Source organism: Prionailurus viverrinus, chromosome A3, assembly GCF_022837055.1.
Source record: "Prionailurus viverrinus isolate Anna chromosome A3, UM_Priviv_1.0, whole genome shotgun sequence".
In the NCBI taxonomy this organism is placed as follows: Eukaryota; Metazoa; Chordata; class Mammalia; order Carnivora; family Felidae; genus Prionailurus; species Prionailurus viverrinus.
The window spans coordinates 61156193-61171862 of record NC_062563.1 but is presented as its reverse complement, the minus strand read 5'-3'; the positions used below and the strand labels follow the sequence as shown (position 1 = coordinate 61171862).

Sequence of the window (15670 nt, the reverse complement as noted above, 5' to 3'; positions counted from 1 at the left end):
AAGACCTGTACTCTGAAAACTATAAAACACTGATGAAAAAACTGAAGAACAAAGAAATGGAAAGACATTCCATGTTCATGGATTGAAAGAACAAATATTGTTAAAATGTCTCTACTACCCGAAGTAAGCTACAAATTAAAGGCAATTCCTATCAATATACCAATCACATTTTTCACAGACCGCGAACAAACATTCCTAAAATTTGTATGGAACCACAAAAGACCTTGAATAGCCAAAGAAACCTTGAAAAAGAAAAGCAAAGCTGGAGTTATCACAATTCCAAATTTTAAATTACACTACAAAGCTGTAGTGATCAAAACAGTATGGTACTGGCCCAAAAATAGACACATAGATCAATGGAACAGAATAGAAAACCCAGAAATAAACCCACAGCTATACGGTCAATTAATCTTCAACAAAGCAGGAAAGAATGTCCAATGGGAAAAAGGCAGTCTCTTCAACAAATGGTGCTAGGAAAACTGGAGAGCAACATGCAAAAGAATGAAACTGGGCCAATCTCTTACACCAAACACAAAACTAAATTCAAAGTGGATTAAAGATCTAATTTTGAGACCCCAAAACATCAAAATCCTAGAGGAGTACACAGACAGTAACCTCTTTGACAACAGCTGTAGCAACTTCTTTCTAGATATGTCTCCTGAGGCAAGGGAAACAAAAGCAAAAATAAATTATTGGGATCTCATCAAAATAAAAAGCTTCTGCACAGCAAAGGAAACAATCAACAAAACTAAAAGGTAACCTATGGGATGGGAGAAGATATTTGCAAATGAGAAATGAGGAATGATAAAGGGTTAGTATCCAAAATCTATAAAGAACTTATCAAACTCAACACCCAAAATATGAATGATCCAATTAAAAACGGACAGAAGACACGAATAGATACTTTTCCAAAGAAGACATCCAGATGGGCAGCAGACACGTGAAACAATGCTCAACATCACTCATCATCAGAGAATACAAATCAAGACTATAATGAAATATTACCTCACTCCTGTCAGAAGGGCTAAAATCAAAAACACAAGAAACAGTAGATGTTGGCGAGGATGTGGAGAAAGGGGAACCCCTCCTGCACTGTTGGTGGGAATGCAAACTGGTGTAGCTACTCTGAAAAACAGATGGATGTTCCTCAAAAAGTTAAAAAAAGAACTACCCTATGATCCAGCAATTGCATTACTAGGTATTCACCCAAAGAATACAAAATACTAATTCAAAGGGATACATGTACCCCAGTGTTTATAGCAGCATTAACTACAATAGCCAAATTATGGAAACAGCTCATGTGTCCATCAGCTGATGAATGGATAAAAGAAGATGTGGTATACTTATACAATGAAATATTACTCAGCCATCAAAAAGAATGACATCTTGCCATTTGCAACAACATGGAAGGAGCTAGAGAGTATTACGCTAAGTGAAGTAAGTCAGTCAGAGAGACAAATACCATATGATTTCACTCACATGGAATTTAAGAAACAAAATAAATAAGCAAGAGGGAAAAAAAGAGAGAGGGAGGCAAACCAAGAAACAGATTCTTGACTATAGAGAACAAACTGATGGTTACCAGAGGGGAGGTTGGTGGGGGACTCGGGGAAATAGAGGATGAGGATTAAGGAGGGCATTTGTGATAAGCACTAAGTGTTGTATGAAAGTTTTGAATCACTATATTGTACACCTGAAACTAATATTACACTATATGTTAACTAACTGGAATTTAAATAAAAACTTAAAAAAAGAAAATAAAGTAGTTAAAATTTTTGAAAAAAATAAATAACTTCAGTGATCAAAAATAAATCGTTATTAAAATAAATCATTATTGAACTAGGTGATACTTTTAAATGAATGGCAATAAAAGCATTACCTCAAAACTTGTAGGATGCAGCCAAAGAAATATTTAGAAAGAAATTTCTAGTCTTAAATTCATACAAAAGAAGAAAGATGTTAAATTATGGAATTTGATATATTTATTTTATAATGTATTTGAAAGAGTTTAATAAGGACAAAGGATAGCCAAAATAATTTGGGGGAACATTAATCCCAGATATCAAGACTTAACATAAAACTATAGAAGTTTCAAGAGTTTATTGTTGGCAAACAGATAAGGTTATGAATGGAGCAGAACAAATGGAAATTTATTTTTATGACAAAGTAGACTTATAATTCAGTGAATAAAGAATGGGGATATCCATCTACAAAAATAAAAAATTACATCTCTATGTCAAACCACACACAATTCAACCTCAGATGGATTAAATATCTAAATGTAAAGGCCAAATTCCACATACTTTTAGAATTTTAGAAGAACCTTTAAAAGAAAATATAAGAAAATATCTTTCTATTCTTGGAATAGTAAAGGATTTCTTAAAGAAGACATATAAACATAAACCATATTTGGGAGAGACTGACAATAATTCTGACAGCATCAGAATTTAAAAGTTCTGTTTATATTCCAAGCACAATGAAAAGTAACAGCAAAAGAGGATAACTATAATACCTTTAAATTTTTTTAAGTTTATTTATTTATTTTTGAGAGTGAGGAAGAGAGAGTATGTGTGTGTGTGCACAAGCAGGGGAGGGGCAGAGAGAGAGAGAGAGAGAGAGAGAGAGAGAGAGAGAGAGAATCCCAAGCAGGCTCCACAATGTCAGCACAGAACCCTATTTGGGGCTTGAACTCAAACCATGAGATCATGACCTGAGCCGAAATCAAGAGTCAGACGCTTAACTGAGCTACCCAGGCATCCCAGCTATAATATCTTTCAAAGGATTATTACCAAGAGTATATAGATAATCCTGATAAGTCAATATGAAAAAGATAAATAACCCAATAGAAAAATGAGCAAAGTTTACAAAAATTCATTCAAGAGAAAATTTATAGAGGAGGAATTCTGAATGGCCAAGAAATAAGAAAAAATTCACTTGTAATCAAGGCAACAGAAAACAAAAAGTATAGAAAACATTTTAAAGTTTGATAATATCAAGTATTGCTTAGTACTTGAGAAAATACCAACTCCATGATTTCTGATGAAATGGTAAAACTTTAGAGAGCAATACAATACTTTGAAGAGTTAAACCTGCCCTGTTATTCCACTTCTAGTCATAAACCCAGAGAAATATATACCCGAGGAGAAACATAAAAGAATGTTTGTTGCAGCATTTTATTAAAGAAAAAGTGAAGACAATTAAATTTCCTTTAATATGGGAATGAATTTTAATATTTACACAATGACTATAAGATGCAACTGTTTAGATCTATACTTTGTGTATCACATAGATAAATTTCAAAATTATAATATTGAGCAAAAAAGGCAAATTACAAATGGATATCTAGAGTATCACTTAAAAACCTAAAGCACACAAAACAACGTTATATATCATTTGTGGGAGATAGATATGTAGAAGAAGCATAAACATATGCAAAAGAGTTATACAACTGACATGAAAGTTATTCACACCAGTCATTAGGGAGGCAAGAGGGAAAAGGATGAGTTCTATCTGTAATATTTTGTTTCTTTACATAAAGAGAAACTTGAAGCAACAGTGGAAAATATTAGCATCCTTCAACCAGTGAGATGTGTGTATGTGTTTTATTTACTTTTTTTTGCACTTTTTTGGTATGTTTGAAATAGTTCCTAACTTTTAAAAATGCTAAAGATAATTCTAGTTGTAGGGTAGATAATAGATTAGAGCAAAACCAGAGTGGGTACTAGAGAACAATTAGGCTACAATTCATAGTATATTTAAATAATTTAAGTGTTTGTTTATATATTTAATTTATGGAATGCCAAACAAAACTCTTTCAAAATGATGTAGAATGTCCCACAAATACATTTTCCCAAACTTACCTGCTCGACCTCTCTGTTGAGAGAATCTACTTTTTCTTTTAATCTGTTACCTTCTGCCTCAGCAGTAATAAGTTCTAATTTGAGGGTATTGTTATCTGCCTCTGCTTGACGGGCCTTATTTTCCCAGTTTTCAGCATCTTCATTGGCTTTTCGGAGTTGGTCCATAATTTGCCGGTTCTCAGATTCCTAAAAAGCAATTTTAGGGCTTACTTTAAAAGACGTAAAATGGTCAACATACAATATAAAGTAAACATTATTTGCCAGGTCACGGGAAATTTATTTGCTACAGAACCATTTGTAACATAATCTCAAGAAATCGTATCTATATTCTCCATTTAGAAAATTGGTCATCCTGTAATCAACAAAAGGGAGTGGGACCAGGATCTGCCCTGCCTCCTGAGTCACACTCACCCATCTAGTAAAGTCAAGTTGGTTCCTATATTTGCTTTTGTTCAAACAAAATCCTTCATTGTCTCCTCTCCCTATATATCTGTTTAGTGACTATTTGCTACTCTGGTTTTTGAGTTTCTGCCTTGGCCAACCTTCTATACCTGTGCATTCCTTTGTTCCTGACTGCTTTTCTAGATTGTACTGGCTACAGAACTTCTGACTAATTACAAATTTCAAGCATAAATCTCTGATAATTCTGTTGATTTGGCACATCACCTGTCTAGTTCCTGCCTTTCATTCATAACCTCAGTCTTAATTTTCTCTATCATGGACTGTTCTATGATTTATGATTTACTTTTGCTTACTGTTCTAGTAACTTACCTAAAATTTCTAAGAAATAAAACAACAAACCTATGCCAACAAACACTACTCATAACTATACAGTCATATTGGGCATACAATATAGAACCACATTTTTAAAACTTTTTAATTTTTGTAGGTTTATTTATTTTGAGAGAGACAGAGAGTACACACGCACACAAGCGAGAGGTAGAAAGAGAGGGAGAGAGAGAGAATCCCAAGCAGGCTCTGCATTATAAGTGCGGAGTCCAATGCAGGGCCTGAACCCATAAACTGCTATATCACAACCCCAGCTGATATCAAGAGTTGGACGCTCAACTGACTGAGCCATCCAGGTGCCCCAAACCACATGTTTAAAACCTTAAAAGTTCTATCATGAGAGACTGACTAAAAAGTGGGATCTTATTTCTAAAGGAATATAATAACTCCACAAATACACAAATAGTATACTATATTGAGTAATCATTATGAGGCTATTTTTAAAAACATGTTTTAGTAATATGGTTTGGCTAACTCATTCTTACAAAGTCATTTCTAATTTTGGTTATTATTAAAAAGGTACCAGACCTCTCTCTCATTAATACCTGTTAATAACCAGTGAATTTCTATCATAACCATAAAATGATCACATTGCAATAAATGATATCTCACCCTAAGAAAGCTTTCAAATCAGATTTAAGTTTTCACAAATGATTAACCATGAGACTGGTTAAAATTCAGTTAATATCGCCACCTTGTGGTTTGGTTACCTATGACTAATACAGAATCTTGTCAAGTTTGTTAACATGCTCAACTACTGCACTGACTTTCAAGATTTGGATATTCTCAATGTGCCTGTAGGAATCTGATGTGTTTTTCCATTATTGTACTAAAAACAATAGCTGTGCACTTAGTATGTACCTGGTAAACACACAGTACAGTATGTATAAACTGAATTCTACCCCCATCACTCTTCACCCTCTTTAACTTTCTGTGGCACTCACTGTCTATGCCATTCTCTTAACACAGCCTGAGAGTTTTATGTTGTTAGGTGTGGATGTCCAGTCTCCCCAGTAACACTCTGAGTTCCTCGAAGATAGAAACCATTTTTTATACTATATTAAGTTTTGTAAAATATGAACCATTTCTTATATTAAATGTAGTTTTGTGACTCCCAGGTAACACATGGTTCAAGGTTCAAGCAGTAAAAAGGGGCTGGCATGAATGTGTACTCCTGGTCACCAAATACCTGGTGCACCTCCCTCTGGTCAACCAGAAACCATATTTTCCCTTTTTTTGTATCTACTCAAAGCAACCAGAGCAGTGTGGAGCCCAAGATAGGCAACAGAAATCAAAACCACAATGAGATACCACCTCACACCTTTCAGAATGGCTAAAATTAACAACTTAGGAAACAACAGATGCTGATGAGGATGCAGAGAAAGAGTATCTCTTTTGCACTGCTGGTGGGAATGCAAACTGGTATAGCCACAGTGGAAAGAGTATGGAGGTTCCTCAAAAAATTAAAAATAGAACTACTGTACAACCCAGCAATTGCACTATTAGGTATTTATCCAGAGGATATAAAAATGCTGAATTTGAAAGGGCACATGCACCCCAATGTTTATAGCAGCACTATCAACAACAGCCAAATTATGGAACGAGCCCAAATGTCCATCAACTGATGAATGGATAAAGAAGATGTGGTACACACACACACACACACACACACACACACACACACAATGGAATACTACTCAGCGATGAAAAAGAATGAAATCTTGGGACACTTGGGTGGCTCAGTCGGTTAAGCATCAGACTTTGGCTCAGGTCATGATCTCATGGTTTGTGGGTTCGAGACCCATATTGGGGTCTGTGCTGACAGCTCAGAGGCTGGAGCCTGCTTCAGATTCTGTATCTCCCTCTCTCTCTCCCCCTCCCCTGTACATGCTCTGTCTCTCAAAAATAAATGTCAAAAACTTTTTAAAAAAGAATGAAATCTTGCTTGCCATTTGCAACAATGTGGATGGAACTAGAGTCTATTATGCTAAGCAAAATAAGAGAAAGGCAGATATATGACTTCACTTATATGTGGAATCTGAGAAAAACAACAGATGAGCATAGGGGAAGGGAAGGAAAAATAAGGTAAAAACAGAGGGAGGCAAACCATAAGAGACTCTTAAAGACAAAGAACAAGCTGAGGGTTGCTGGAGGGGAGGTTGGTGGGGGGATGGGTTAAATGAGTGATGGGCTTTAAGGAGGGCATTTTTGGGGATGAGCACTGGGTGTCATATATAAAAGAGCAATCACTGGGTTCTACACCTGAAGCCAAGACTACACTGTATGTTAACTAACTCGAATTTGAATTTTTTTAAAAAGTGAAACTATTCTTTGGTATTTTCCAATTCCCTTTCAGCATCTGTTTACCTCTTTCTGGTGCTGTCCCCACCTCAGTACCCTCCACCTCTGGTCCATTATTGGGCTCAATACTATACTTCCCCACAGCAAAACTGGCTGCCTCAGCTGTAATCCTTTGTGCTACTTGACTGAATTAAGGATACAGCCTCCCCTAATTGATCTCCCTCTTTCTGATTTTGTTACCCTTCTGATTTATTCCTCCCCAAATCACCAGAATGATCTTTCTAAAAGGCAATTCTTCAAATAACTTCTGGGCTCATGTTGTAACAAAAGCTTACTGAAAACATTCTACCTCTGTATTATCACTACCTATACCCTCCCCTCTAGCTACAGAACCTACTTTTTCCCCTTACACCTTTGTTCAGATTGTCCTCACTGTCCGGGGTGCCATTCTGTTTCCTACTTTTCATCTCTGGCACCTCAGCACCTACCATACTACATGCTGAATGAGTGAATGAATCAAGTGCTCAACAATTCTTAATGGACCTGTGGTTTATTCTCTCAGGGGACTGCCAGGATCCATCCAGTTTTGTTGTGAAACAAAATAAAAGAACTCACAGGACACCAACAGCTGAGAGAAGCCTGATGTGTGATGTCTGAAAATACCATTCCACACTCTAAAAGCCCCAATCCCTAATGGTGGAATTTCAGATAATGTGACAAGCTAGGGAGAAAAAGGGAAGTGTCTAACACTGACTGAAATCTTACTACATTAAATGCTTAGATATTCATTTATTTATATTCTGTTCTGTTCCAGAATATACTTAAATGGTTCACTGTGCTAGGTCTATCTTACTTACTTGGGCTTTCTTTCCAATTACAGATGGGATGCTGAGACTCAGATTGAGTAGCCTACATAAGTTCATGTTATGAGTGAGAAGGGGGGTCAGACCTATCTGACTTTGAAGCTTCCATTCAATTATAGTATTACATTGCTGGCACCTTAAAATCAAGACATGTAAGAAACGACCTGCTTTTCCAATGTAAGGCTGCCGACTTACTGCCTTACCTGCAATTTAGAAATCCTCAGAATCTCTTCTCTCGCAAAGTCTTAAACAGTCTTATGCACACTAAAAATGAATGCTCAAGAAATGTTTACAGACTGATTTTAAATGAGATATTAAATAAAACAAGGAAAACAGTTTGGGGGTGGAAAGTTCCTATTAATGGTTTGAGTGGTAGGTAGGAAACACTATACCTATTATATTAATTAAGGCAACTATATTATTTTAGATAATATTTTACCAATGGGCATACTTAACATCCTTGGTCAAGCTGTCTGTTTATTCCAGGGGGACCACACATACTCTAGATTTATTTGGTCATTAACACAGAAGTACAGAGCAGAGCCATCTACTCTGGTCCTAAGAAATAGATGATCCCTATAAACATTGGGGTACAAGTGCCCCTATGCATCAGCACCCCTGTATCCCTTGGGTAAATTCTTTCAACAATAGCCAAATTATGGAAAGAGCCTAAATGTCCATTAACTGATGAATGGATAAAGAAGATGTGGTTTATATATATAATGGAATACTACTTGGCAATGAAAAAGAATGAAATCTGGCCTTTTGTAGCAACATGGATGGAACTGGAGAGTGTTATGCTAAGTGAAATAAGTCATACAGAGAAAGACAGGTACCATATGTTTTCACTCACATGTGGATCCTGAGAAACTTAACAGAAGACTATGGGGGAGGGGAAGGGAAAAAAAAATTTAGAGAGGGAGAGAGCCAAAACATAAAAGACTCTTGAGCCTCGGCGGCAAGATGGCGGCTTAGGAGGACGCTGGGCTCACCGCACGTCCTGCTGATCACTTAGATTCCATCTACACCTGCCTAATAACCCAGAAAACCGCCAGAGGATTAGCAGAACAGAGTCGCCGGAGCCAAACGCAGACGAGAGGCCCACGGAAGAGGGTAGGAAGGGCGGCAAGGCGGTGCGCGCTCCACGGACTGGCGGGAGGGAGCCGGGGCGGAGGGGCGGCTCGCCGGCCAAGCAGAGCCCCCGAGTCGGGCTTGCAAAAGCGGAGGGGCCGGGCGGACTGTGTTCCGACAGCAAGCGCGACTTAGCGTCTGGGAGGTCAGAAATTAACAGCTCTGCTCGGAAAGCGGGAAGGCTGGAGGACAAAGGGAGGGAGAGCTGCTGAGCCCCCTGACAACAGAGCTCAGTTTGGTGGGGAACAAAGGCACTCGCCAGCGCCATCTCCCCCGCCCATCCCCCAGCCGAAATCCCAAAGGGAACTGGTTCCTGCCAGGGAACTTGCTCGCTCCGCGCAAACACCCAACTCTGCGCTTCTGCGGAGCCAAACCTCCGGCAGCGGATCTGACTCCCTCCCGCTGCCACAGGGCCCCTCCTGAAGTGGATCACCTAAGGAGAAGCGATCTAAGCCTGCCCCTCCTGCCCCCGAGCACCTTGCCTACCCACCCCAGCTAATACGCCAGATCCCCAGCATCACAAGCCTGGCAGGGTGCAAGTAGCCCAGACGAGCCACACCACCCCACAGTGAATCCCGCCCCTAGGAGAGGGGAAGAGAAGGCACACACCAGTCTGACTGTGGCCCCAGCAGTGGGCTGGGGGCAGACATCAGGTCTGACTGCGGCCCCGCCCACCAACTCCAGGTATACACCACAGCACAGGGGAAGTGCCCTGCAGGTCCTCACCACGCCAGGGACTATCCAAAATGACCAAGCGGAAGAACTCCCCTCAGAAGAATCTCCAGGAAATAACAACAGCTAATGAGCTGATCAAAAAGGATTTAAATAATATAACAGAAAGTGAATTTAGAATAATAGTCATAAAATTAATCGCTGGGCTTGAAAACAGTATACAGGACAGCAGAGAATCTCTTGCTACAGAGATCAAGGGACTAAGGAACAGTCACGAGGAGCTGAAAAACGCTTTAAACGAAATGCATAACAAAATGGAAACCACCACAGCTCGGCTTGAAGAGGCAGAGGAGAGAATAGGTGAACTAGAAGATAAAGTTATGGAAAAAGAGGAAGCTGAGAAAAAGATAAAAAAATCCAGGAGTATGAGGGGAAAATTAGAGAATTAAGTGATACACTAAAAAGAAATAATATACGCATAATTGGTATCCCAGAGGAGGAAGAGAGAGGGAAAGGTGCTGAAGGGGTACTTGAAGAAATCATAGCTGAGAACTTCCCTGAACTGGGGAAGGAAAAAGGCATTGAAATCCAAGAGGCACAGAGAACTCCCTTCAGACGTAACTTGAATCGATCTTCTGCACGACATATCATAGTGAAACTGGCAAAATACAAGGATAAAGAGAAAATTCTGAAAGCAGCAAGGGGTAAACGTGCCCTCACATATAAAGGGAGACCTATAAGACTCGTGACTGATCTCTCTTTTGAAACTTGGCAGGCCAGAAAGAATTGGCAAGAGATTTTCAGGGTGCTAGACAGAAAAAATATGCAGCCAAGAATCCTTTATCCAGCAAGTCTGTCATTTAGAATAGAAGGAGAGATAAAGGTCTTCCCAAACAAACAAAAACTGAAGGAATTTGTCACCACTAAACCAGCCCTACAAGAGATCCTAAGGGGGACCCTGTGAGACAAAGTCCCAGAGACATCACTACAAGCATAAAACATACAGACATCACAATGACTCTAAACCCGTATCTTTCTATAATAACACTGAATGTAAATGGATTAAATGCGCCAACCAAAAGACATAGGGTATCAGAATGGATAAAAAAACAAGACCCATCTATTTGCTGTCTACAAGAGACTCATTTTAGACCTGAGGACACCTTTAGATTGAGAGTGAGGGGATGGAGAACTATTTATCATGCGACTGGAAGCCAAAAGAAAGCTGGAGTAGCCATACTTATATCAGACAAACTAGACTTTAAATTAAAGGCTGTAACAAGAGATGAAGAAGGACATTATATAATAGTTACAGGGTCTATCCATCAGGAAGAGCTAACAATTATCAATGTCTATGCACCGAATACCGGAGCCCCCAAATATATAAAACAATTACTCATAAACATAAGCAACCTTATTGATAAGAATGTGGTAATTGCAGGGGACTTTAATACACCACTTACAGAAATGGATAGATCAACTAGACACACGGTCAATAAAGAAACAAGGGCCCTGAATGAGACATTGGATGAGATGGACTTGACAGATATATTTAGAACTCTGCATCCCAAAGCAACAGAATATACTTTCTTCTCGAGTGCACATGGAACATTCTCCAAGATAGATCATATACTGGGTCACAAAACAGCCCTTCATAAGTTTACAAGAATTGAAATTATACCATGCTTACTTTCAGACCACAATGCCATGAAGCTTGAAATCAACCACAGGAAAAAGTCTGGAAAACCTCCAAAAGCATGGAGGTTAAAGAACACCCTACTAACGAATGAGTGGGTCAACCAGGCAATTAGAGAAGAAATTAAAAAATATATGGAAACAAACGAAAATGAAAATACAACAATCCAAACGCTTTGGGACGCAGCAAAGGCAGTCCTGAGAGGAAAATACATTGCAATCCAGGCCTATCTCAAGAAACAAGAAAAATCCCAAATACAAAATCTAACAGCACACCTAAAGGAACTAGAAGCAGAACAGCAAAGGCAGCCTAAGCCCAGCAGAAGAAGAGAAATAATAAAGATCAGAGCAGAAATAAACAATATAGAAACTAAAAAAACTGTAGAGCAGATCAACGAAACCAAGAGTTGGTTTTTTGAAAAAATAAACAAAATTGACAAACCTCTAGCCAGGCTTCTCAAAAAGAAAAGGGAGATGACCCAAATAGATAAAATCATGAATGAAAATGGAACTATTACAACCAATCCCTCAGAGATACAAACAATTATCAGGGAATACTATGAAAACTTATATGCCAACAAATTGGACAACCTGGAAGAAATGGACGAATTCCTGAACACCCACACGCTTCCAAAACTCAATCAGGAGGAAATAGAAAGCTTGAACAGACCCATAACCAGCGAAGAAATTGAATCGGTTATCAAAAATCTCCCAACAAATAAGAGTCCAGGACCAGATGGCTTCCCAGGGGAGTTCTACCAGACGTTTAAAGCAGAGATAATACCTATCCTTCTCAAGCTATTCCAAGAAATAGAAAGGGAAGGAAAACTTCCAGACTCATTCTATGAAGCCAGTATTACTTTGATTCCTAAACCAGACAGAGACCCAGTAAAAAAAGAGAACTACAGGCCAATATCCCTGATGAATATGGATGCAAAAATTCTCAATAAGATACTAGCAAATCGAATTCAACGGCATATAAAAAGAATTATTCACCATGATCAAGTGGGATTCATTCCTGGGATGCAGGGCTGGTTCAACATTCGCAAATCAATCAACGTGATACATCACATTAACAAAAAAAGAGAGAAGAACCATATGATCCTGTCAATCGATGCAGAAAAGGCCTTCGACAAAATCCAGCACCCTTTCTTGATAAAAACCCTTGAGAAAGTCGGGATAGAAGGAACATACTTAAAGATCATAAAAGCCATTTATGAAAAGCCCACAGCTAACATCATCCTCAACGGGGAAAAACTGAAAGCTTTTTCCCTGAGATCAGGAACACGACAAGGATGCCCACTCTCACCGCTGCTGTTTAACATAGTGCTGGAAGTTCTAGCATCAGCAATCAGACAACAAAAGGAAATCAAAGGCATCAAAATTGGCAAAGATGAAGTCAAGCTTTCGCTTTTTGCAGATGACATGATATTATACATGGAAAATCCGATAGACTCCACCAAAAGTCTGCTAGAACTGATACAGGAATTCAGCAAAGTTGCAGGCTACAAAATCAATGTACAGAAATCAGTTGCATTCTTATACACTAACAATGAAGCAACAGAAAGACAAATAAAGAAACTGATCCCATTCACAATTGCACCAAGAAGCATAAAATACCTAGGAATAAATCTAACCAAAGATGTAAAGGATCTGTATGCTGAAAACTATAGAAAGCTTCTGAAGGAAATTGAAGAAGATTTAAAGAAATGGAAAGACATTCCCTGCTCATGGATTGGAAAAATAAATATTGTCAAAATGTCAATACTACCCAAAGCTATCTACACATTCAATGCAATCCCAATCAAAATTGCACCAGCATTCTTCTCGAAACTAGAACAAGCAATCCTAAAATTCATATGGAACCACAAAAGGCCCCGAATAGCCAAAGGAATTTTGAAGAAGAAGACCAAAGCAGGAGGCATCACAATCCCAGACTTTAGCCTCTACTACAAAGCTGTCATCATCAAGACAGCATGGTATTGGCACCAAAACAGACACATAGACCAATGGAATAGAATAGAAACCCCAGAACTAGACCCACAAACGTATGGCCAACTCATCTTTGACAAAGCAGGAAAGAACATCCAATGGAAAAAAGACAGCCTCTTTAACAAATGGTGCTGGGAGAACTGGACAGCAACATGCAGAAGGTTGAAACTAGACCACTTTCTCACACCCTTCACAAAAATAAACTCAAAATGGATAAAGGACCTAAATGTGAGACAGGAAACCATCAAAACCTTAGAGGAGAAAGCAGGAAAAGACCTCTCTGACCTCAGCCGTAGCAATCTCTTACTCGACACATCCCCAAAGGCAAGGGAATTAAAAGCAAAAGTGAATTACTGGGACCTTATGAAGATAAAAAGCTTCTGCACAGCAAAGGAAACAACCAACAAAACTAAAAGGCAACCAACGGAATGGGAAAAGATATTTGCAAATGACATATCGGACAAAGGGCTAGTATCCAAAATCTATAAAGAGCTCACCAAACTCCACACCCGAAAAACAAATAACCCAGTGAAGAAATGGGCAGAAAACATGAATAGACACTTCTCTAAAGAAGACATCCGGATGGCCAACAGACACATGAAAAGATGTTCAGCGTCGCTCCTTATCAGGGAAATACAAATCAAAACCACACTCAGGTATCACCTCACGCCAGTCAGAGTGGCCAAAATGAACAAATCCGGAGACTATAGATGCTGGAGAGGATGTGGAGAAACGGGAACCCTCTTGCACTGTTGGTGGGAATGCAAATTGGTGCAGCCGCTCTGGAAAGCAGTGTGGAGGTTCCTCAGAAAATTAAAAATAGACCTACCCTATGACCCAGCAATAGCACTGCTAGGAATTTATCCAAGGGATACAGGAGCACTGATGCATAGGGCCACTTGTACCCCAATGTTCATAGCAGCACTCTCAACAATAGCCAAATTATGGAAAGAGCCTAAATGTCCATCAACTGATGAATGGATAAAGAAATTGTGGTTTATATACACAATGGAATATTACGTGGCAATGAGAAAAAATGAAATATGGCCTTTCGTAGCAACGTGGATGGAACTGGAGAGTGTGATGCTAAGTGAAATAAGCCATACAGAGAAAGACAGATACCATATGGTCTCACTCTTATGTGGATCCTGAGAAACTTAACAGGAACCCATGGGGGAGGGGAAGGAAAAAAAAAAAAAAGAGGTTAGAAAGGGAGAGAGCCAAAGCATAAGAGACTGTTAAAAACTGAGAACAAACTGAGGGTTGATGGGGGGTGGGAGGGAGGAGAGGGTGGGTGATGGGTATTGAGGAGGGCACCTTTTGGGATGAGCACTGGGTGTTGTATGGAAACCAATTTGTCAATAAATTTCAGAAAAAAAAAAAAAAAAAAAAGACTCTTAAAAACTGAGAACAAACTGAGGGTTGATGGGGGGGTGGGAGGGAGGGGAAAGTGGGTGATGGGCATTGAGGAGGGCACCTGGTGGGATGAGCACTAGGTGTTGTATGGAAACCAATTTGACAGTAAATTTCATATTAAAATATATATGTGTGTGTGTATATATATATATACATACATACATATTCATATATACATATTCATCATATTCATATATATATATATATATATATATATATATATATATATATATATGAAAGGAAAGAAAGAAAGGATGGCCCCACAACAGGGTGATCAATTCTGATCTTCTACACAATCAGGCAGAGCCTCTTTTGTCAAAGGTTTACAACTGAAAATTACCATTTTCAAATATAAGTGAGCTGAAATTGATTCTGATCTCTTGTCCTTCAGCCAATTAGGAGGATTCTACTTATCTAGGATGGCTGAATATATAATTAATCCATCATTGTCAACACTAAAATATGCTATGTATTTTTAAAAACCTTGATTCAGCTGTCCCTATGAGAAATAACTAGCAAAATTTCATCAGTATCATGAGCAAACAGAAAAAAAATGTATACATACTTCAGACTTTAATATACTCTTCAGCTTGTTAACCTCCAAATTAGTATCTTGGACCTTCTGTTTTATGTCGTTAAGTTCATTATGTGTATCATTCAATTTTTTAGACAGGGCCTATAAAGAAAAATATAGCTAGATTTGACAACAAAAAATAAAAATAGAAACTTTCTCTATGTCAAAACCACTATTAATTTTAAATATTTATAGTAAATGTGATAAATAAAATTTAGTATACCTAATATATAAAGCTCATAAAAACCAAAAACACCTCAGCTCTTCATGCTTTCTAATATCACATTCTTTGCCATAACTCCTTCCAGTGAGTTCAAGTCTATTTAACCACATTTCTATCTAATCTTGCCTTCACAATTTTTTTTTTTTTTTGGCTA

At 38.4% G+C, this 15670-nt stretch overlaps 1 protein-coding gene across 5 annotated transcripts in view; it reads right to left on the bottom strand.

The window, feature by feature from the left end:
• Positions 1-15670, bottom strand: part of TSGA10 (testis specific 10) — a 165257-nt gene that overhangs the window by 84691 nt on the left and 64896 nt on the right. For all 5 annotated transcript variants that reach the window (XM_047852597.1, XM_047852596.1, XM_047852595.1 and 2 more), the window contains 2 exons: positions 15285-15395; positions 3861-4046 (listed from right to left, as the gene is read on the bottom strand). In XM_047852597.1, coding sequence (XP_047708553.1) covers positions 3861-4046; positions 15285-15395 — 297 coding nt within the window. The remainder of the gene's footprint in view (positions 1-3860; positions 4047-15284; positions 15396-15670) is intronic.